Source organism: Ammodytes marinus (assembly GCF_949987685.1).
Source record: "Ammodytes marinus genome assembly, chromosome: 17".
Classification (NCBI taxonomy): Eukaryota; Metazoa; Chordata; class Actinopteri; order Uranoscopiformes; family Ammodytidae; genus Ammodytes; species Ammodytes marinus.
Genome location: NC_137221.1, coordinates 23,196,983 through 23,218,731, shown reverse-complemented (window position 1 = coordinate 23,218,731; position 21,749 = coordinate 23,196,983). Strand labels below are relative to the sequence as shown.

The 21,749-nt window shown below is 41.1% G+C and overlaps 1 protein-coding gene across 1 annotated transcript in view; it reads right to left on the bottom strand.

Moving 5' to 3' along the window:
- fam135b (family with sequence similarity 135 member B) overlaps positions 1–21,749 on the bottom strand; it is a gene marked incomplete at both ends in the record, with an annotated part of 39,088 nt that overhangs the window by 3,091 nt on the left and 14,248 nt on the right. The window contains 12 exons of the mRNA XM_080045454.1: positions 1,666–1,763; positions 1,894–1,985; positions 2,334–2,500; positions 4,268–6,137; positions 6,812–6,966; positions 7,068–7,141; positions 11,389–11,544; positions 12,085–12,134; positions 13,060–13,219; positions 17,024–17,150; positions 19,312–19,485; positions 20,261–20,331. Coding sequence (XP_079901580.1) covers positions 1,666–1,763; positions 1,894–1,985; positions 2,334–2,500; positions 4,268–6,137; positions 6,812–6,966; positions 7,068–7,141; positions 11,389–11,544; positions 12,085–12,134; positions 13,060–13,219; positions 17,024–17,150; positions 19,312–19,485; positions 20,261–20,331 — 3,194 coding nt within the window. The remainder of the gene's footprint in view (positions 1–1,665; positions 1,764–1,893; positions 1,986–2,333; positions 2,501–4,267; positions 6,138–6,811; positions 6,967–7,067; positions 7,142–11,388; positions 11,545–12,084; positions 12,135–13,059; positions 13,220–17,023; positions 17,151–19,311; positions 19,486–20,260; positions 20,332–21,749) is intronic.

Below are 21,749 nucleotides of genomic sequence, written 5' to 3'. Positions count from 1 at the left end.
TTGTAATACTCTGAACCAAAAATCTCAACTACAAAAGTACTTGCATCAACTAAACTAAACTATAATCATTCTCAGCACTATTCTGAAGGTTATCACACAATTATTTAATATGTTGTTAATTGGCTGATTTATGATATGTTTTGTTCTTAAAGATATGTCTAGAATTGCATATTTAATCAGACCTGTACATGGAATTTTCTGATTTAGAAAATTTAAAAGGCTGTATCCAAAACTGTTCTGTAAAAACTCTGGACACTCATATCTTGTAAAAATTACATGGACATTTTTTTTTAACTCTGGCTTTATCCAACATCTATATATGTGTTTTTTAAAGAGATGCACATTTGATCATTATTACTTAGAGATATTGCCAAATGTTCGTATTTATTCGACCATTTCTAAAAATTGTAGTACAAAAAAAATATGATTTTAATGTAATAAATCAACTGACGACATCTACATGTTACACTATTCTACCCTATTCACCTTAACTTGTTCAATGTTTACATTCTCAAGGGCAATGACAACTTTATGGCAATAACAAAGAGGACGTACCGTACAAATGAAAAGTGTCTTGCCCCCCACCGGGATATATTAGGTTCATGGTAAGCTTTGCCTGTTACTTAGTTTAATTACGGTAATGTTACAGCTCTACCCAGAAGCCCTTATCACCATGTGTGCTCCTACTCATCTGTCTCCTACCTTACTGAATATAGATGTAATGTGGAGAGAGCCAGATGCCGTTGTGGCAGTACATTGCTTCTGTCTTTTATAAGTTCTCTCCAGAGAATGCGCCACAGTATAAGAAAGTTGACGAACTTGGGTAGAAACTCTTACAAAGAAAAATAAATGGGCACACTGAGGGCAATTAAGAGGGAAGATGGATTGCTTAATTTGATCGGGATTAGGCAACACACTGCTCGTAAGGAGTACAGTCCATCATGTGAAAGTCACAAACTTATTGGCACCGTACGATAAGAGCTTTTCATCCATTCTGTGCCTCTTATCACTTTTTAGTTTGTACAGTCTATATATTATCATTAAACAGTGATTCTCAATGTGTTAAAGTGCTGTCACCCTGAGTCATAGTATCAATGTGCAGTCTCTGCTGCCATCTACTGGCCAAAGAAAATACTGCTTCAGGCGAGACACTGCAGGTGAATAGGGTACATGTTTAATTTATAGATATCACCGTGAAACTTTGCCCTTTGATTACTTACATTAAAACAATAATTTTTTTGTATTATAATTTATTTCAGAAATGTTTGAATAAATATGCAAATTTGACAATAAAATGTAAACGTAAATAAAGGGCCCATGCATACATTTGCATCCGAACGTGTTAAGAATGATTGTGGAAAGTTGAGGTGATGTGAGTGCTTTAGAAGTATTGGAAAAAAAAACTGATGTTGAGATAATGGCCTTTAAAGATGGTTAAACAGGAGTTTTATGCAAACATTTAGACATGATTTTGTAAACTAAAAACCTGAATGTAGATTGTGGATCTTTTATTTATGAAAGCAGACATGTTATGATATGAATAGACAAACATCTCTCAATTGTACAGTGGTTGCCCCTGTCCTGACATTGCCTCAAACAATCCATCATAAACGAAAGTTGCCAGTAATGTGTGAGTTGCACGGTATCAAAATTGGAGTGACATACCTTATCCTGCCTATGGTGAGATTATACAGCTGGATATGCTGAATGATCTCATCCAGCAACCTGTCCGTCATGGTGTCGAAATCTGCAAACGTGTCGGTCTGCAAGAGAAACACAGCCGTCAGCAAGTATACCTTAAAGCAAATGACCTTAAAGCGCCTCATAGAAAATGTGACCATGCATTCTATCAATATATCCCATCACCCAACCCATCACTAATGCACAGTATACCTGGTTCCTTTCAGACATGAGGAAGTCCAGTCTGGAGCCTGGCAGTCCTAACTCGATAAAAGTCTTCACCAGCCGAAGGTCCGCACTGTTTCCTGGAAGCGAAATATAGGGAAATTATTATGCACACAGTTTTTTTTTTCTTTTTGGCTCAGCTCTTATGAAGAGTGCCCCATTCATCTTTAAAGAGACACCTCCAATGTGTTTTAAGGGATTAATATTCACAGTCCACATAGTGCAATGTGATACTGTAAGTTTGTAGGACATACTCTCGGAGACTTCATTACATTTACAACAATAATAAGGAACTTAAAAAAAAATAAAAAAGGATGAAGCCTACAGTGCAGTTTGTTTGGATGCGTCAGTTCAATAGCCATTATGTTCTAGCAGTGGAAATGGACCGCAGTGGGGAGCAGAATACTGAGCTGTATATAAAGCCTTACCATCCAGCCCGTGGACACACACCACTAGGTGTATGCCGTCATCAAACTCCTCATCGTCCTCCTCGGGGGGGAAGTAGGGCAGGTCTGAGGCCAGTAGAGGAAGGTCGCTGTACAGGTTGGCCTGGAAGCTCAACTCTTTGAACAGCTCCTCTTTGGCTTTGTAGAAGCTAGAGAGAAGGGAACATTGACATTCAAATACAATCCCAGGGGATTATGATATGTATGTTAGCAATACATTGAAAAATAACTTACTCGTACTGAGCAAATAAAATGTATAATTTTAAAATGTCGATATATATAAATAGATAAACAGAATCACAACGAACACAGCAAAATGAAACGTGGTCCCCCACCCAGCTCCAAGGCAAAAATAAGGCAAGAATCATGCACGCACACACACACACACACACACACACACACACACACACACACACACACACACACACACACACACACACACACACCAGCTATACAAGTAGCTCGTTTCAGTTTAAGTTCCCTGTCATCCCGCCAGGCTTCAGATTTTAGCAGCGTAGGAGTGAAAACCAATCTGTTTCCAGCTCCTGTACTTTCAGCTAATCGTCATGGATTTGTATTTGATGGGATTCAAACTCAGGCAGTTCACCTTGTCCTGACTGCAGGTTTGCCCTCACTTCATTTTGTTATGCCGAACCTTTCCAAAAATAACTGAGTAACTGCCAGTGTTATGCACCAGGTGTCAACAGCCATCTCTGCATACCCTCTGGCTCCAAAATGATTCTCACCTGCCTGAACACAAATAACTAATACATGTGAACATTCTTGAACGCGGCCTTAATGTCCAACTGAAATACTGTCATAAAAAAGGTGATTTTCAACTGAAGGAGGACAAGTCAAAGGACTGCTATTTTATCCTACGAGCCTTTAAGTGGATTGGTCCTGTGTATGTTCTTAAGGCCTATTTAAACTGATGGGACAATTGTATTATTAACTGTAGCTTATAAGGACTACATTTGCAGATAGATTTGAGCTGTTAAGTACTACATATGACTGAATTTGATCTAGTCTGCTCATTGGCACTGTTCCCCTGACTGAGGTTGGATAGGTTGTCTGTTCAGCAAGCTAAGGTGCAAGAAAAGGGATATGTGCTTGGAGATAAGAAAAATACATCAGCAAGGATGCAAATTAAGGTTTGCAGTTCAACGTCTGTGGCCCGGTTTTCAATGTGTAGTCTGCTGCAGTTTGGCTGTAAGTCAGTGTCAATGTCTGTCTCTGTCAAACAGATAAAATGGCATTCTGCCTGCTGGAAAGAAGCTAATGCTAACTAGAAAGCTAATGTGGGTTGCATTTCGCAGCCCTTGGCTCTTGTCTGTGTTGTGGGCCAGGCTGCTGTCTGGCTGATAGTCAGTGTCTCTGTCTATCTATCTGTAGATAGAGATAAAATGGCACTGCCTGCTCATGCACAGACAGACGACAGATTTTTTTTCTAGACGCTGCGGGAAGTTTGATTTAGTCATTTTGTAGTCATTTTAAGATGAGGTTTAACATGGTCACATACTATGCAAACTTTTATGTTCAACATTGTAATTTGGGTTTCTGCAACAAACTGTTTTCATGGTGGAGTGTCCAAAAACCCTTCATATATTTCTCACAGTGCCATTGCTGAATCTCCTCTTTTCGGCTTCTGTCTGAAATGCTCCGTTTTAGTATGTGTCTCTTTAAACTCTGCCGATATTTCTAAGATACATTGAGCGGGAGCTTGACTGGGGTTTTCAGAAGTTGGAGAGAAAGAGAGAGTGAGTTGTTTTTTTTCTCATAATCTGGGAATCTCTAGACACACTGAGGAACCATATTCATGTTGATATACCTTTTCTCATGACAAGGGGACCTTTTAAAACACCTACATCACAATTTCTTCTTTGGTAAGACTCAGTTTAGCCCAAACATGAACTCACTTAAGCATCCGCTCATTCGTCTCTTCGTCCATGTTCAGGGGATTGAGCGAAGACGAGGAGATGATACCAAAGGAGCCCAGGGGCTGATGGGTAATAGGCGAGGTCGCCTGTCGAGCGGACATCCCGCTGATCGATGGGGAGTCTCTTAAAGCAGAAGAAAATGGCAGGCAGGTCGGGGCACAGGACACTGACATGTTCACCACCTCCACCATCGTCTTGTTCACAAAGGCCAGCCCTGAGTTGGGGATCTTCGAGGGTTTGGGAGTCTGGGAGTCCAAAGGCTCTTTCCCATTGGCTGATATCCCATTGAGGCCAACGGATAATGTGACATCATTGGCCATCAAGGTAAGGTTACTAGGCCTCTTTGTGGTGTTGGTATTGTTGGGTGTATCATTGGGGTTTTGAACCCCAAAAGGCTCAAGATGAGTTCGAGAGGGATCGGGACACTCCTGGTCCTCAAGCCTAAGCATATCGGTCTGACAGAAACTTTGGCACTCATCTCTGGTGTTAATTCTCTCCCGATCCGCTGCACTTTTACACACACATGGTTTGCTTCCACAGCTGCGGGGCACTGCTGCTTCCGTTTCCACGAGATGAACGTCCTCCACCGCGGCGCCGCTTGCTCCCCCCCGGCTGCCAATATCCTTCACTTTATTAGGGCTTTGGACAGAGTCTTGTAAAAGCAAGACTTCAGAAACACCGCTTAACTCTGGCTGTGAAGGCTTCGACTCTTCAGAGCTAATATTCTCCTTGAGAATGTGACCGAGACTTGACGTTAAACTTGGGTCCAATAGAGATGATTCCGATTGCTCCGAATCCAGGTTGCTGATCAGAGAAGAGCAGTTGATCTTAAATGAATCCTGCTGTTTCACTAAGCTTTTGGCATTTGTCTCATTTATGTCTTCCGGGCTGCTTATCTGTGGTGCAGAGACCGATTTGGTCAGTTTGTTGAGCCGCCTTTGCTGCTGGTCGTCTTCATAGGGCAGGGAGCTTATGGAAGTTAGCGAGGCCTGTATGCCTCCACTTGGAAGGCTGCCGTTGCTCTCCATCTGTAGGCCTTCCAGAGAGCTGCGGTGGACCGTACGATGGCGACACACTGTCTGCTGTGGGATTTCCCGTTCGCTGGAGAAGGCCAGAGGAGGTCGGACTCTCAAAGCGGGCCACGCCGCAACCGAACTGGGCTCGCTCTCGATGCCCGAGTCGGATATAACCGAGGAAGAGCGCTTCATGATCTTGGAGCCTGCAAGGCCTCCGCGGTGGTGACCCATGTCTTTTCTGAGATCGCCAGGAAAGGGAGATATGACCGGATGTGCATAGGTTGTAGGTAGGCCGATGGGAGGAACATCTTCTATGTCATCGTCCATGGAATGATTTAATGGCATGGCAATATCAGACTCCTCTTCATTGTTTTCATTTTCACGTACGTCGCTGTCGTTTGCAGGATCACACAGTTGGATAGTATTTTCTGTTACACGATGAGCAGGAGACATATCGCTGCTGTTATTAGAGTCAATGAGGGGATTATGGTTTGAGGAGACAATCAGGTCTGCTTGGACTCCATATGGATCCACATCACAAGGCTTAACACAGCTAGCCTTAACATGGCCTTGTTTATCATCTGGATCCTTCAAGTTTTCTCGAGATGTTTCAGCACTGGCAATAGTAGGTATAGGGAGATGGCTTCTTCTGGAGTTGGAGCCGTTCCTACTCTGCTCTGCCATGAGCGAGACATATGTGGGCAGGTCCATGCAGTCGTCACTGTCTGAGGGATCCTGGTGTAGTGCTGGTGATCTGGCTCCCTGGTTGGGTTCAAAGATCCCGTTGGCAGGACTGCGGGCAGGATCCGTGGTTGGCACATCGGACGACCAATCTGGGAAGACAAAACACATGTCAGTTTTAGAGTACATTTTTTTTCTTGAAAAGCCAGAATCATATTACTATATTATAAACATTTGATATTTGATATTTTCAATGTAACAACGCATTGTGTATGAAAATGTCAAAATGTAATACATTTTTTGTACACCCCTGCATAATGTAATAATCTGATGCATTTTGTCATAAACAGCCTGAAAGCAATATGTATTAATATTTGTATGATTGACATGTGTGTATGTCATTATTAAATAAGGGGATAGTTATCACAAAATGGGGGGTTATGTAACATTACAGTGACCCTTATTGACCAAAAGAAGCTAAAACTAATCTGCTGAACAAATGCAATGGTTATCAAATGAATTATAAGTCACTATTCATGCTAGAATGCATACAATAAACATTACCATGTTACAAAAAATGAATGAAGATATTAGTGCTGTTTGTTTGTAACATAATGCCCCATATTATTATATTTGCCTTTTAATAAAAGTGTCACCCTGCATTTTGTAATAACTAACGCATTATGCAAAAATATATAATAAATTGCTGTATTACAATTGCATTCAGGCTGTCTATTACAAAATGCAGCAGAATATTACATAATACAGGTGCTATAACATAATGAAGTGCAAATGCGGCATTGTTACAATGCCACGTTTGTATGACCTGTCTGAGGAGACTCCACATATCTGTCCTCAAAGATGATGGGCAGGCTGTTCCAGTCTCCGTCAATGTCCAGGCACTCAACAGGTAAAGGAGGCATCTTGGTCAGGTAGTCTGAGCTTCGCACGTCTGAAGCTATCTGGCCGTGTCTGTTGATTCTGCAGAACAATTCAGCAGAACAAAACAAATAATAGTAGAACTTTTCTCCATTGATAAGATGTATTCTTACTTTTTTTTCCTGACAAGGCTGACCACTTACAGTTCCTCTTGGAAAGTCAGAGATATCTCTTTGGAGTGTTCCGTGAAGAAGTACGCCTCGGAGAACCTCCTGACCTGGTGTCATCCAGAAACAGACAAATTAAAAAGTCACTTTGGTGGAGCCTCACACTTATTTTTTGATGGCATTACAGCACACAATAATAAAAACAGTCAGTCAAGTTTGAGTCAAACATTCAACGGTCCGAACACAAATAGAGATTCAAATCCCTTCTCCCAGGCTATGATGCAAGCTTGATGGAAGAGCTTTCTCCTTCTCCAGCCCCAATTAGAAATGCATCCAACTGTGACTGCAAATCAGCAGAAACAATATTTTCGTTTGTATTTTCACCCCACAACAATTACAGAGCGAGTGATAATTGAAATATAAACTCCCGTGGTGTGTAGAGGCGAGTCAGAATTCCCTCTACGTAGTCTAATAGCAAAGCAAACTGAGACCCAACAGTGCCGTTTAAGAGCCTTGAGAGCTGCTCCACTGTGAAGCACGTATTCATATTAAACAGCCCAGTGATTAGATAGGAAATTGCACTTGAAATTATATTAGCTTGCTCAGTTGGGTTTTAGCTACTGATATTTCAGATAGCAAGTAATCTTTTTGCTACTGTAATTCCTTTTTGTGTCTGAATATTTCTCCTATGCAACCATCTGTAACGTCCATTATTTTTTAACATTTGTTTTTTCGATACTCTGAATCAAAAATCTCATCTTCAAAGCATCAACTGAACTTTCCACAATCATCTTTTTACCACTATTCTGAAGGTTATCACAGTAGGATTTTTTCATATGTTGTTAATCGTCTGATTTACGATTTACTTTCATAAAAACATGCCGAAAATTCGTTTTTAAGACCTATGCATTAGGGCTGCACAATATATCGAATTTTCATCGCGATGACGATATTGGCTTCCCACGATGACGTGTACATGAATGTGCGATATTTTAAATGTGTGCTCAGCTGCGAAGCAAATCAATCCCTCCCCAAACCACTCGCTGATCATGTGCCTGTTCATGCTCCAACCTGGCAACCCCAGGTTCCCCGAGAGCTGTCAATCAAAGTCCAGTGGCTCCGCCCCCAAAGTGTGAACAATTTTCTGCCCGCATAGACCATAGACAGAAAGCACTCCAAGAGCCGCGCGAAGAAGCAAGCTGCTGCTGCTTATCGCGCGAGCGAGAGCAGACATCTGCGCTTGTGAAATCACATACATCCCCTTGTTAGTCTCTTTTTTTGTGTGGGACCGGATTTATAACCCATTATTACATGACACTTTGCCAGGTCTGTTATCCAGCCAGACAGACCGCTGTCAAGAGTATAATGTATAGCGAACGGGTCACCTAAGGACCTACGTCATAGTTTTGATGGATAGACGTCCACAAACAGGGCTACTCGTTCAGAAAACAATGGAATACTTTTTCAACACGTCTTTGCATGTATCAGGAGAGCAGGGAACACAGGAGTCATGGTTAATGTCCGACAGGACTCCAGCAAGACGACGTGAGTACGTTTTGCTTCAGGCTGCAGCCCGCCATGTAAATGTTCGGCAGTCATTTTCTCCGTGAATTGTTATAGATTTTGGGGAATAATACTTTGTTAGCTAGATGGAGCTCTGGTTAAGCATGTTGGCCAATTACATTTACTGTTTGTACAGTGTGCGAGTCTTGAGTTGTGTTAGCAAAACAGTAGCTCTGTGGCTAACAGCTGAGCCGGAGCCTTCAGTCAGCTGAAGCAGTCTAGCTGGGCGAGTAGACTATTCCACCGTTGCTAGTTCGTATCCTTGGTCGTTCCTATTTGCTGGCGTATTGAACTACGTTTTCATTACATAAGAACCTAGTGGGTTTGCAATGACTATTCCAGTTATTAGACAAGCTCCCAGGGTTGCTAATAACTCCATACAGTCAGTGCCTCAGCGTACACACGACCTGAAGCGAAGATGAAACCTCGCGTTGGGAGTAAAGGCATGAGAGGCAGCAACATTTAACTAACGTGTTGCTGAGTGTTACCTGCCACTTCCCGTCTCCGTCCTTTCAAATTAAATTCCGACATAGTAGAGCCATATAGGTTGTGATTTATTTTGACAGGGCGCAGCTCATAATATACTTATTTTAGTTATACATTGTGGGCAAAATTTTATTTAGTTCAAAATCAAGTTTTATACACATCCATCATGCAGGTACAATGAATGGAGTAAAATATTTTATATTTTTGCTTTTAGGAGATGCAATGAGGTCAGGTGAGGAAACAAAGATGTGTTATTCAACAGAAATGTAGCACAAGGAAAAGTTAAAGCAGTGCTCTGTTGATTTGATTTTGAGTAAAGTTTTGGTGCAATATTTTGATTTATATTTTCTTTGTGGAAATGCATTGACTTCAGGTAAATATTTATTATATTTATGCAAATATATGTACATTATCAGTAATATTGCATAGCCGATCACATGGATATGAAAGCGCTGTTATGTTTACGTGACAATCCAATAAAAATATTTTACTCACTACAATTACTGAATAATCGTGGTAAAATATCGTGATATCAATATTGACCAAAATAATCGTGATAATCATTTTGGGCAATATCGTGCAGCCCTACTATGCATAATATCTTTTGACTTATGAAAGGAAACAAAAGTCTGTATCCAAAATCTGCTCTGTAAAAGCTTTTGACATAAAAACATAATAAAGATTTAAAGTCTGGCTTTATCCAACATCCTTAGATAGTTGGTTTTTAAACAGATGCAAATGTACACATAATGAATTAGATATTGCCAAAAAAAAAAGACGTAGGGGAAGGTGGGGTGATTTGTGCAACTTTTTACTCAAATTGATTTTAAAGTGAGGCCTTGACAGTTATGTCTCCAACTCAAATATGTACATATATTTCAGGATGTTGTGCATCCCTGGCAATAAAAACTTTGGATCTGGAATAAACTGTTTAAGAAATATAGCTTTCGGAAAAAAAGTTGTCTTGTCGCACAAATCACCCCACTACGTGGGGTGATTTGTGCGTCATTGTGTCACTATGACAAAGTCACCATCATCATCTTTCTGGCCATCTGAACTCTCATCAGTGGTGTCGTTAAGTGGAATTGAGATGTCACTCTCTTCTGAGCTACTGTAGACAATCACTTTCTTTTGGTGACCAGCGTATACAGCCATGCCACTGGCACAACTCTCAGAAATGTACTTTGCACTAGTTGCTCCGTGCTTGTGGAAACAACTGCCACCTGACAAATGTGATTCCCCCTACATTTCTGCCTTTAAATCAAGGCTCAAAACCCATATGTACACCCTGGTGTTTCCTCCCCATTAACTATCTTACCTCTGCACTACTATCTGTGTTTATGTGGATGTATGGGCTTTACGTCTTTTATTTTGGTTATTGTTATTGTACCTTCATTGTTTACCTACTGAATGCACTATGTACAGCACTTTGGACAGTGCAAACTGTCATAAATGTGCTTTTATAAATACATTTTACTTACTTACTTACTTATAACTCACCCAGGCCCTTGCGCACAAATCACCCCATCCCCAGAATTTTGGATAATAGGCATGATGCAGCAATTTAGGGTTGACATTGTGCTAACTATATAGACTCAAAGTGTAGCATACCAAAGCACTAAAACATGTGTCAAATGTTTTCAAACGTGTCTATAATTGTTCAGACACAATAATCAAAAAACCTTGATCATGGAAATTTTACTTTGAAAGGCAAAACACAGTTTTTTGAGCTTAAACGTGCTTATATCTTATTCCTTGTGTCTCCCTTCTTTACAGGATGAGTCAAATGGACGGCTCTTCTTAAATATGTGGTCACATTTCCAATTTCTTCCACGGTTTTCTAGAAACAAGGGGTTTTGCAACTTCCAAAATGCACAAATCACCCCACCTTCCCCTATTACAAACAATTATTGTTTATCTGTAAGTAATCAACTGGCAAGGTTTTATGATAATATCCATAACTTATGTGACCCTATTCACCTGCCGTGTCTCGCCTTATTAAGAAAACAAAAAGTGTCTGAGCATTGCATAACAGTAGCCTCATAGCATAATTGCCTAAATCACATTTACTCTACTCTACTTTTACTCTACATCTACTCTATTCTACATCTACTCTACATCTACTTTACCTTACTCTATAACCCTTAAAATATGACATAGGCAATTATGCTATTAGGCAAACGAAAAGTAGATGTAGAATAGAGTAGATGTAGAGTAAAAGTACAGTAGAGTAAATATGATTTAAGCAATTATGCTATGAGGCTAACGATAAGCTATAATGCTTTTGGTGTGAGTGTGGCCCCCTCACCCTGAGTGTGTGGTGCTCCTGGGCCAGGTAGGACAGGATGTGTGGGTTGAGCACCGCGGCCTCGAGGAAGCTGCTCCACAGAGCCGCCAGCTGGGAGCAGAGCTGGCTCACGTCGCGGCTGATCTGCTCTGCTACCTTCTCAGCACCTTCCTGCAGCTGAGGTGGACACAGTTGGACATCATGAAAAAAAATGTGTTTTTATAAGTGCAAACTGAATTCATTCATAGTCCTCCTAAAATGTATGTTTTGCATCATTCTAACCTTGACAACTTATCTAACATATTTATATTTAGCGTAAGTTGCATGTATTATGGATCATTGTAGAAATCTATCAACCAATCAATGAACCCATGCTGTTCTCTGCACCAACACAGCAGTCCATATATATAAAGACTAGTTTTAACACTTGAATGCCCTGATAGTTTATTTTCTGCAGCTTTTCTTCATTTGCTTTGGTTAGAGAGCCAAGAGAAAATGAAAATGATTTAGCCATAGACATCTGTATTAGGCCATTACATAATTTTCATTGTGTGCATGTGTTAATGATGAGACCAATTTTCAAAAATAAATACCTTAGTAGGAACAAACAACAACAGAGGAATCATAACAGTGTGGATGCAACACTAAAGTCAGAATCAAAATCATAATAACACGTGTCTCTTTAATATGTGGATGCAGTTTGTCGAATGGACATACCTGTAACTCTGTTGTGAGCTGATTTAGAGTTTCTTCTAAAGGCAGCACGTCTGTGAAAAGAAGTCATTCGCATAACTTAGCGCTGTACATTTAATAACAGAAAGATGTTCATTTTAACTTCAAAATCTTTTTTAATACTAATTAGCACTAAGGTTTCAAAACCTTGAATAAAACAAGTATGTACAAAAAAAACAATCATCTTTGGGATTTAAGACTAAAAGTACAACAGAATGATCACGAACACACTTCAATAAAATGCATTATTAAAGTACATCAAATCCAATAGTGTAAGTAGTGGAAAGTGGAAAGTCCATTTCCTCAAGTACAGTAGAATTTTGAGGCACTTAACTTGAGTATATCAATGTTCTATGTAGTACTTACTACTTATACATGTATCGACTTCATTTCAGATGCAGTTTATACTATTATACTTTTCACTTTTCCAATCAATTGTTTGACAGTAACTAGTTAGATATCTGCCACTGTGTGGTGTAGTGGGTAGAGCGTGCACCATAAAGGCTCAATCCTTGTTGCAGTGTGCGGGTTCAAATCTGACCTGATTTTCTTATTAGTATGAACAAAAATGCTTAACTTTTAAAGCACTTACATCAACTAAACTTTTCATATGTGTTCATGTTGGTAACTGTGTGATTTATGATACATGTTCTTAAAAACATGCTAACAATGCATTTTTAAGACCTGTACATAGTATTTTTTTTTTATATAAAAAACCTAAGACACATAACTTGTTTTAAAAATAAAATAAAGATTTGAACCTTTCTGAAGAACATTTTTTAACTGTTTAATGAAAGCGATCAACTGGCAAAGTTTCATGATGACATCTCATTTATATTTGAAAAATGTTTCCCCTATTCCCCTGCAGTGTCATCGCAACACATCGTTTCTTACGGACAATGCATCAGCAGTCATCAGTGAAATAACATGTTTGGTAACATTATGAATACATGTGCTCACCTGAGTCTAGTGGAGTGTGCTGGAGCTGTGGGATCTCTTTCATCAGTGCGGTCCAGTACGTGTGCAGGCCTCTGTGTGCGGCCAACAGGAGGCGACAGAGCCTCCGGTGCCACGTATGAGCTCTCTGCAGGCAGTTCTCACTGGCCACATAAAAGCTTCCCTACAGAGAGGGAGACATAGCCAAAATGTCAGCTGCTATGTAGGTCAATGCTCACCTTAATAACGGCCGTGTACACATACTTGAACTTTATAGCCGCCACTGCAACAGTTGTATAGGCGTGTCGCTGACCTTGTTTTGTTTTTTTCAAAGGAAGCTTGCCTCTGATCAGAAATGAATTAGATCTTTATTTGGGAGTTTAAATAGGACTTAAAAAACAAAATGGCCCCGAAACACAGCTTGCTTTGAGCTGTTAAAGCAGATCAATATGTGTGTGTGTGGCGTAATGAGGATGTAACGCATCTCTATTACCGCCAATAAAAGTTCACAAGCAATGGGAAGGTGAGTCCAAGGCGTCTCCGTTTGTCTGGGGCTGAGAAGACACAAGCAATGGTCAAAATGAAATGCTGTGTATAGAAAAAAACATAGCTTTTTTCAAGCACAGGTCCATTTTGAGATTGTTCTTCTATTCTGCTTCGATATAATGTCTAGTTTCATATTAGTATAAATAAAAGGTCCAACATGTACATATCAGTGTTTATTTGACTCAACCTGGTCTGTTCGTGTATGTATATTTCTCCTATACAACCATCAATAACGGCCATTATCTCAGCATTTGTTTTCTTGCAATCCTCTTAACCAGAAGTATACATGTAAAGCACTCACAGTACATCAACTAAACTTCCATAACCATTTAAAGAAATATTCAGAAGGTTGATACAGTGGATTTATTGATATGTTCTTCATTTGTTGAGCTTAAAACATAGAATAAAACATTCAACTAGGCCAAGTGAGGTGCAAAGCAAAAAAAAAAAGCAACTTGATTGCATGGAACATTAAATAAAAACTATTTCTGTTGCTCAAACATAAGCAGTAAAATGGACCAAGTTTCCAGTAGATGGCTCTCTAACAACATCTACCAATTCCGCTATGGGTCTCATTTATCCTCCTCAAGAGCTAATGGCCTTTCTACCCAAACAACTCTCATTGCATACCCATCAGCTGTCACTCTACGGAGCCAGGGGGCCTTGAACGTGACCAGATACTGCCTTTGTCCTATGGTCCCCTGACCTGCAAACTGTCTGTTAACCCTGCGACTACCACCCATGACTGGGATGTTTTTTGGAAAGCGGCAGTGCGGCTCTGCTGGTCTTTGAAAAAGGCGTGTGCCCCAGCAGTATCTGGGGATGTGTTGTAATTTGCCCCGAGCGAGTGGAGTCTCCGGCCCTATCATCACACCTGCGTGCGCTCTGTAATTGTGGCAGTGCAGTTTAGCCCAACCAGGAAGGAACATCTGTATGTTTACTTTCATAATTCCTTTTTGGCCCTTATTGAAGGCCTGCCTGGATCAGTCTGCCAGCCAAGGAGCAGAGAAAAATAGTTATTTTTCACTATGAACTAGTCATTATCCTAGGACTATATTCTATCTGCGCTGACAATGCCGAGTTCTAAGTCACCTTGCTTTTGTTTGCTGCTGTTTGGGGTTTGGTGTCAACATTGAGGTGGGGAAATATGGGGGTCCTCCAACAGAACTTTTGGAGCGCCAAACATTTCCTTTCCTGTATTCTAGGGAATTTCTATTGACCAAATTGCGCCTTTTCTGCATAGATCTACGGCATAAACACTGATGCTTTCATTTGACATGATTTATTAATTCATCTCTTCAGGAACTTTTTTTTTTTATATTTAGCAGAAACAACACAGATTCTCAGTGAATTGACTTATAGGAGAAATAACAAACGTAACTCTTGGTGTTAACGGGGCAAAGTTCTAAAAACGTGGTCTAGCCGCGGGTCAAAAGCTCTAAATAAATAAAGGTGATGGAGGAGGTGGCGTTGTGTGCAGATTTCACCTGCAGCTAGACGTGCTACGTGGCGCTTGCTAGCACAACTCATTACTGTGATCAAAGGAAACCCCCCCGCCTGGCTAAACGCAGAGCTTATAAAAGCGCCCAGCCAGGGGTGAGAGTAAAAACCAGGAGGAAGAAGAGGGGGAGAGGGAGGGGAGGGGGGAGGAAGGGCTCATTAAGATTTACAGTGTAGCCTAGACTGTGACGTCCACAGGGACCTGAGAGAGGCATATTACACAAAGGATGGTAAAAATGGAATGGATGGTTGTACGAATGATTAAAAGTTGGAATTATTGTCAAACACAACAGGAAACCAAACAATAAGAGATTATTTTTAATTAAGTTATGTTGCTTCATTAAGAATGAGTTACTCTAGGAAAGGTGGGGGAAATGAAATCTACAAAAGCATAGCTCGGCCAAACATGAAGAAAAAGATTAATTCATTAACATCAGACAGAAAAAAAGTGATATCTAAAAATGTAAATGTGTGGTTTTACTGGGAAAGTACTTGTTGGAAACACATAGAGTATAAGTGTGTGATTGTACTGTATTTCTAAGAAAAAAAAATTACGAAGTAGTCCTTTAACTTCGTATGCTATTAGCTCTTGGGATGAATCCTGTTGCTTCCGGGTGATGTGTCGAAACAAATCCATCACACTCTGTATCATGTCTTGGCACTGGCAACAAAAAAAGGCGAAGTATTCCTCCGACTTAGTATACTAGTATGCAGTATGGAAGTTGGAAATATCTTCAAAGCCAAAGTATTGCCCAAATTTTGAAAACAAAGCCATGGAAAAATTATTTAACTTAAAATGTGATCAACACTTGAGGAAACATCTTAAAGGTTCAGTAAGCGGAATGGTCAGTTTAGCTAACTTCCTGTCAGTGACTGTAGTTAGCAGTCCCCTCCCTCGTCCCTACGTCAACACATTAATGCATTACTGCGGTCTTCAAACAGCGAGTTATCTAGCACCATCTCAGATAAGTAAGTGTGATACAACATGATAAAAACCATCAAAACAGACATTGGGAAGGATTTTTACCTGCTCCGCCATTGTAGGTGCATAAACATTCACCCATCTGTCGCTCTGGTGTGTACCGGCAGTGAGACCATGAGTGAGACAGGCTCAATATCAAAATAGCATTCTTTGCACTGATGGACTTGTTTGCTGTTACATGTCATTTATGATCACCAAAGGAAAAATAAGACTGTTTCAGAAATATAAAAAAGTTCCTCGTAGCACCTTTAACAATAAGCGTGACAACCAGATGTTACACCTACTGCACTGAAAGCACTGTAACTGTATGCTGATAGGTGACTCAAGGGTAATGCAATAAAGTATTCCTGTAAAGCAAGACATATATAATCATTATTAATAAATTCTGATGAAAGTAATTGGATAATCATTTCTTTCATCTTAACTGTTCATACACTGTAGGTATGAGAGGGAGGCGACACGACTACACCATCATTTCCAGTGAGAGCGAGCTGCTATCCTTTCCAGATGCTAAGCCTGGAGCCTCCGGTACATGCCTGGGCAGGTGGGTTAATCAGATATTATGAAAAAGCCACAGTGGAGCACAGTAATAATCTCTGTCGGTCTTTAAGCCATAAGACTCCACGGAGCCGCAACAAATGAGCGCTTCTCAGGCTAAGGCTGGTCCGGGATCAGTAATGCAGATCGGAATGAATCTCTGCCATGGCTCTTGGGCTGAATCTTATTGCTTGTGGATATGACATGCCAAAACAAATCGACCAAATCCATCTGTCCCTATAAGCCCGAGATCAAGTTGACGTCACAGCTTGACACTTGGCTACTTGACTTTAGAAAAAAGTAGAAGTATGCAGCAAAGTGGGGACAACACTGGCTTGTTTTCATCTTTTTGAGACAAAATAGGCTTTCATTGTCTGTGACTTTGTATCTTGAACGTCACTGAACTGCTGTAGGGTAACATACCTCCGAGATGACAGGCTTGCAGTAGCCAGCGCCGAACACGAGGTTCTCCACAGACATGGCAGATGGGTCACTCGTGCTCTCTGGCGAGCCTTTCCCCAGCCAGGAGCCCTTCCCCGTACGTGCAAAGCTGCAGAGAGAGCAGGGACAAACCATGAGTGTGTGTGTGTGTGTGTGTGTGTGTGTGTGTGTGTGTGTGTGTGTGTGTGTGTGTGTGTGTGTGTGTGTGTGTGTGTGTGTGTGTGTGTGTGTGTGTGTGTGTGTGTGTGTGTGTGTGTGTGTGTGTGCGTGTGCGTGTGTGTGTGTGTCAGAAAGGCCAGTCATTATTGGTCACAACAATGGAGGTTCTGGTCAGGGTTCCGCGCAATATGGTAAAGACAAGTATGTGCGTGTCTGTGTGTATGTGTGTGTGTGTGCGTGCGTGCATGCGTGTGTGTGTTTAAGCTGAGAAACTGGAGCTGCTACCATTCCAATCAATCAAGCAAGTGCTGCAGTAATCTTTGTAATGCGTGGCTAAACGTCGACTTTATGATATTGGCAGCTGAATTCATCAGATAAGTGTTTGGGAAGCTATCTATTCACGCGGCTAATGGATACACTTGTAATTGCGACTGCCAAACACAAAGGAGGAACGGTCGGTGCCAGCAGTTCAATCACTTGAGTCCTTTTCGATCTGATCTTGATATTCTGGATACGTTTGCATTAAAGTTTTTCTCTCTGGAACTTAGAGTGTGTTAGCCATCCCCAGACCAAACACACAACAGCAAACATACTGTAAGAGTTGAACTAAACAGTGTGCCTATAGCGTGTCTTGAGCTAGAGCCTAGCATGTTTGGCTAACTCCCAAGACCAAAAAGAAGCAAAAGCACATCCACTGTGTAATATTTTTCCACACAGTCTGTGAGTTATGGTGGGGTCATCCCAATGTACCCAGGGTTCAATGTTCCCAGATGGATATGGCACCAAATGGGATGTTTAATTAATAATCATATTTGTTTTTTTCACTTTATATTTCGTCATCATCACTAAATGGATATTCATGATCATGATGATACACATGATGTGTTAACTTAACCTGATTGATCCATCTCGATATCTCTATCCCATTCAGTTGAAAATCCACACTCTGTGTATTTAAATAGTATAGCCTATGCCTTTTTCAGTCTACCTCCTTCTAGGGACTGTACCTGGGCATGTGGAACTAGTTTTGCCCCTGCCATATTATCTCATTGAGTCTGAGAACATTGTGCCCTGGGAATGTGGATATGCTCCCAACAATCATGGATGCTACTATTTGACTTGGTAGGCTAACGTTAGGGGCTTGTCCTCTCCTTATTGGAGAAAATGTATACCCCTGGAACCCTAGCCAACATTAACTTACATTGGCTAAACACATAGGTTTGTCCTCATGTTAGATTTGACATTTCCTTGAAACATCGAGTACTAACGCATATGTAAGCCAGGACTGTTATTTTTTTGTAACATAACACTGTTTGGCTCAGTGTTGTTACAAAGTAACAACAGTCTTACTTGTTATTCATCCTCATCATAGCTATGACTTAGGCTACTCTACACTGCCACAGAAGCACAATGCATGTTCTTTACTTCCATTTCGTTTACATGGATCATCAATCAATCATGTGGCTTACACCTCTTTTTCTAGCAGAATAATATGTATGTGGCACTCGCGTTTATATATACGGTAAAACCCTTTTTACAGGTTTCTCATTTTAAATTGAGTCAGTGGAAACATTAAATAACAAGCCAGCCACAGCATTTTCAACCACCTGCTGGAGCTGACATTATCTTAATTTGCTGGCCAACAACAGCTGATAAAATCTGTTTGCTTTACAGCTAACAAAAGCTTAAAGGTGGAGTCAGCGTTTCTGTAATGCTTGTTGTCAAAATCACTTTTTTGTCAAATCAGTAAATATATCCGCACGATTCGCTACCTATCCGTTATCTGTGTGTTATATAAAAAAAAACATCCAACGTTAATACACAGCCTTAGCTCTGTAAACGGGGCATGATGCTATAGCTAGGTGTGCTTCCCTTTACATATCCTTTCTTTACATACCAGTTTAAAAGAGCCTTTTCAGCACGCACAGTATACGGGGATCGCGAGGAGTTAGATTTTGACGAGAAATCTTCTCCAGAATCACTGACTCCACCTGACTTAATTGAGTTACTATTGCATCATATTGTAGAAGTGACATACTCCTGCTTTGTGTGAAATCAAGGTCCAAGGTTCCCGTGCGAAAAAATACAGTATGGTTTGCATTGACTTTTACCTGATGAGCGGCTGATGTAAGGCAACCAGTGAAGCGTGTGTGGAGACGGAGATGACGGACAGGTGGAAGTAGTCGAACATGACGGGCACGTGATGGTGAAGCCCCCTCTGTGGGTGGAAGTGGAGGCTGAGGGTCCGACTGCTGATCAACGGCACGGTCGCTATCTCCGCTAGCCTTGAAGGACAATTTTAAGGTTGGAAATAAAAGAGGTAAACATTACACACTGAAGTGAAGATTTAATGCCACGTTCTAAAAGGAATGTCTACACCTTTAAAGAAGGAAGGAACATATGTTATCTTTAAGGGATTTGTACAAGCTACCATTGACATACTGTGAATATATTGCTCCGGCTGCTGCTCACCAATGTACTAGTATGACTACGATTATGACTTATTGTCGGCAGTTATGAAAGAGTGGAAAGAGATATTAAATGGAGTGCTTTTAATATCCACTGGAGCTCCAGAATTCAGTCCAAGTTCACGAGGACAAGTGAGTGGCCTACTACTGAATAATAATCACACAGGTATTTGCTTTTTTTTTTAAACGGTAAATGCCAGGTACAAACACACAACACAAACTACTCTTCATTAATGTGCAGCTGTTTGGCGGAGCAGTGCCTCAACACAAATCACACCTTTTGCCATGTATGCTAAATTGTAAATCTCCCATAACCACTTTTCCATTTGTCCCATGCAAACAGGCAAACCACAGCGATCATGTACTGCTAGCACAGACATTGTGGTCAGGTCACGTGCAAAAAAAAAAAAAGGACATAGTGGCCCCTGCCTAGTATGCAGCATTCTCACTCTTGCATAAAAACTGCACAAGTGGAAAATCAAGCATTCTCTCTCCCTCTCTCTCTCTCTCTCTCTCTCTCTCGCTCTCTCTCTCTCTCTCTCTCTCTCAAAGACACACAAACACATCCCTCAAACTGCTGAAAAAGACCTACTGTTGCTCATTGTCGGTGAAATGAAGATCCAGCTTCAACTGAAAGTCCACCTCGCTCAACGCTTCGTCCACCTGCAAAACATTAGTCCAGTTCTTAATAGCCCTTAACATTCTTCTTTCGCAACTTATTTCCTTTCCATATGGATTGTCAGGTAAGTGTTGGTGTTTAAAGGGTGGCAGTGTACAAGGAGTTGAATTGAGTTGACGGCCGTTCAGCGTGAAGGCCACAGCATATGATTGACACACTTTGTATACTCACCTATCCATTCAGTGAGCATATATGGAAGTAACAGCGATCCTAAATGACTATAGTCCAGAATCAAAAAAAGGCGAATAAGGCCTATAATGAACCCGCCCCGTCACCTTTACCCATCATTCCATGCTGCTGCCATCTGGCTAAAGTCAAGCCCAAATAGGGGACAGGAAGTAATTTGAGCTCACTGCTGTGGCCATATACTAAATACTGTAGAACGACATCATAAAGTGCCACACTCTGCTGCTTTGAAGATGTACTTTAATGCATTTCAGCTGGCCTTTTCCTGTCTGTTTCGAAAGCTTGCCAGAAAGGCAAATTTGCATTTCATGTAGAGAATATCTTATCGTTACGTTAGTACATTTACCGTGTATTTGGCGATGAATCTGATGCAGATTTGGTCACTGCAGAGGCCTTTGAAATGAAGTGTTTACGTTCTCACTCTGTATGTTCTATCAAATGTGTTCCTGCATTTATTTATCCTTATTCGTGTTGAACAGAAGTGAATCACTCTCGTGTTCAAAGGGCCGTGGACTGGCATGGCTTATGGAAATAAAGAAGCGCCTTAGTTCAATTAACAGTGCACACTACAAAGGCATTGACGCGAATGGAGTCTTTTGAAGACGTGGGTGCAGTGTTGCTAATTACACACGCACGCACACATACACACACACACACACACACACACACACACACAGACAGACAGACAGACAGACAGACAGACAGACAGACAGACAGACAGACAGACAGACAGACAGACAGACAGACACACACACACACACACACACACACACACACACACAGATACAGACAGTACAGCAAACACACACATCTTTGCACCTCTGTCCAATATTGATGTTTCTGATTGATTGAGCATAGCCTACATGTGGGTGGTGTGCACAGGGGAAATGAAGAGGCTATTTTTGGCTGTGCTATCTGAAGCTGCGAGCACCAGATAACCTCCGGAAAGGTTAATGAGCCCAGAGCCTTCGGGGAGAGCTTACAGCTGAAACCTGATACTCCTTAAGGCTCCCTCTGTCTGCACACCTCCACACAAATGTCTAACTTTGAACTTTTATCTTCTAAAATGAGGAAAAGCATACGCAGAGTTATGTGAGAGCGAATACATCTAGATTCTGACTGATCCTTCACCAGGCGTCTATGGGCCAGGGACACATGTCAGAGTAATGTCGGCGCCGTGTTGCTATGGCTATCATATGGATGATTAGCTTCGGGC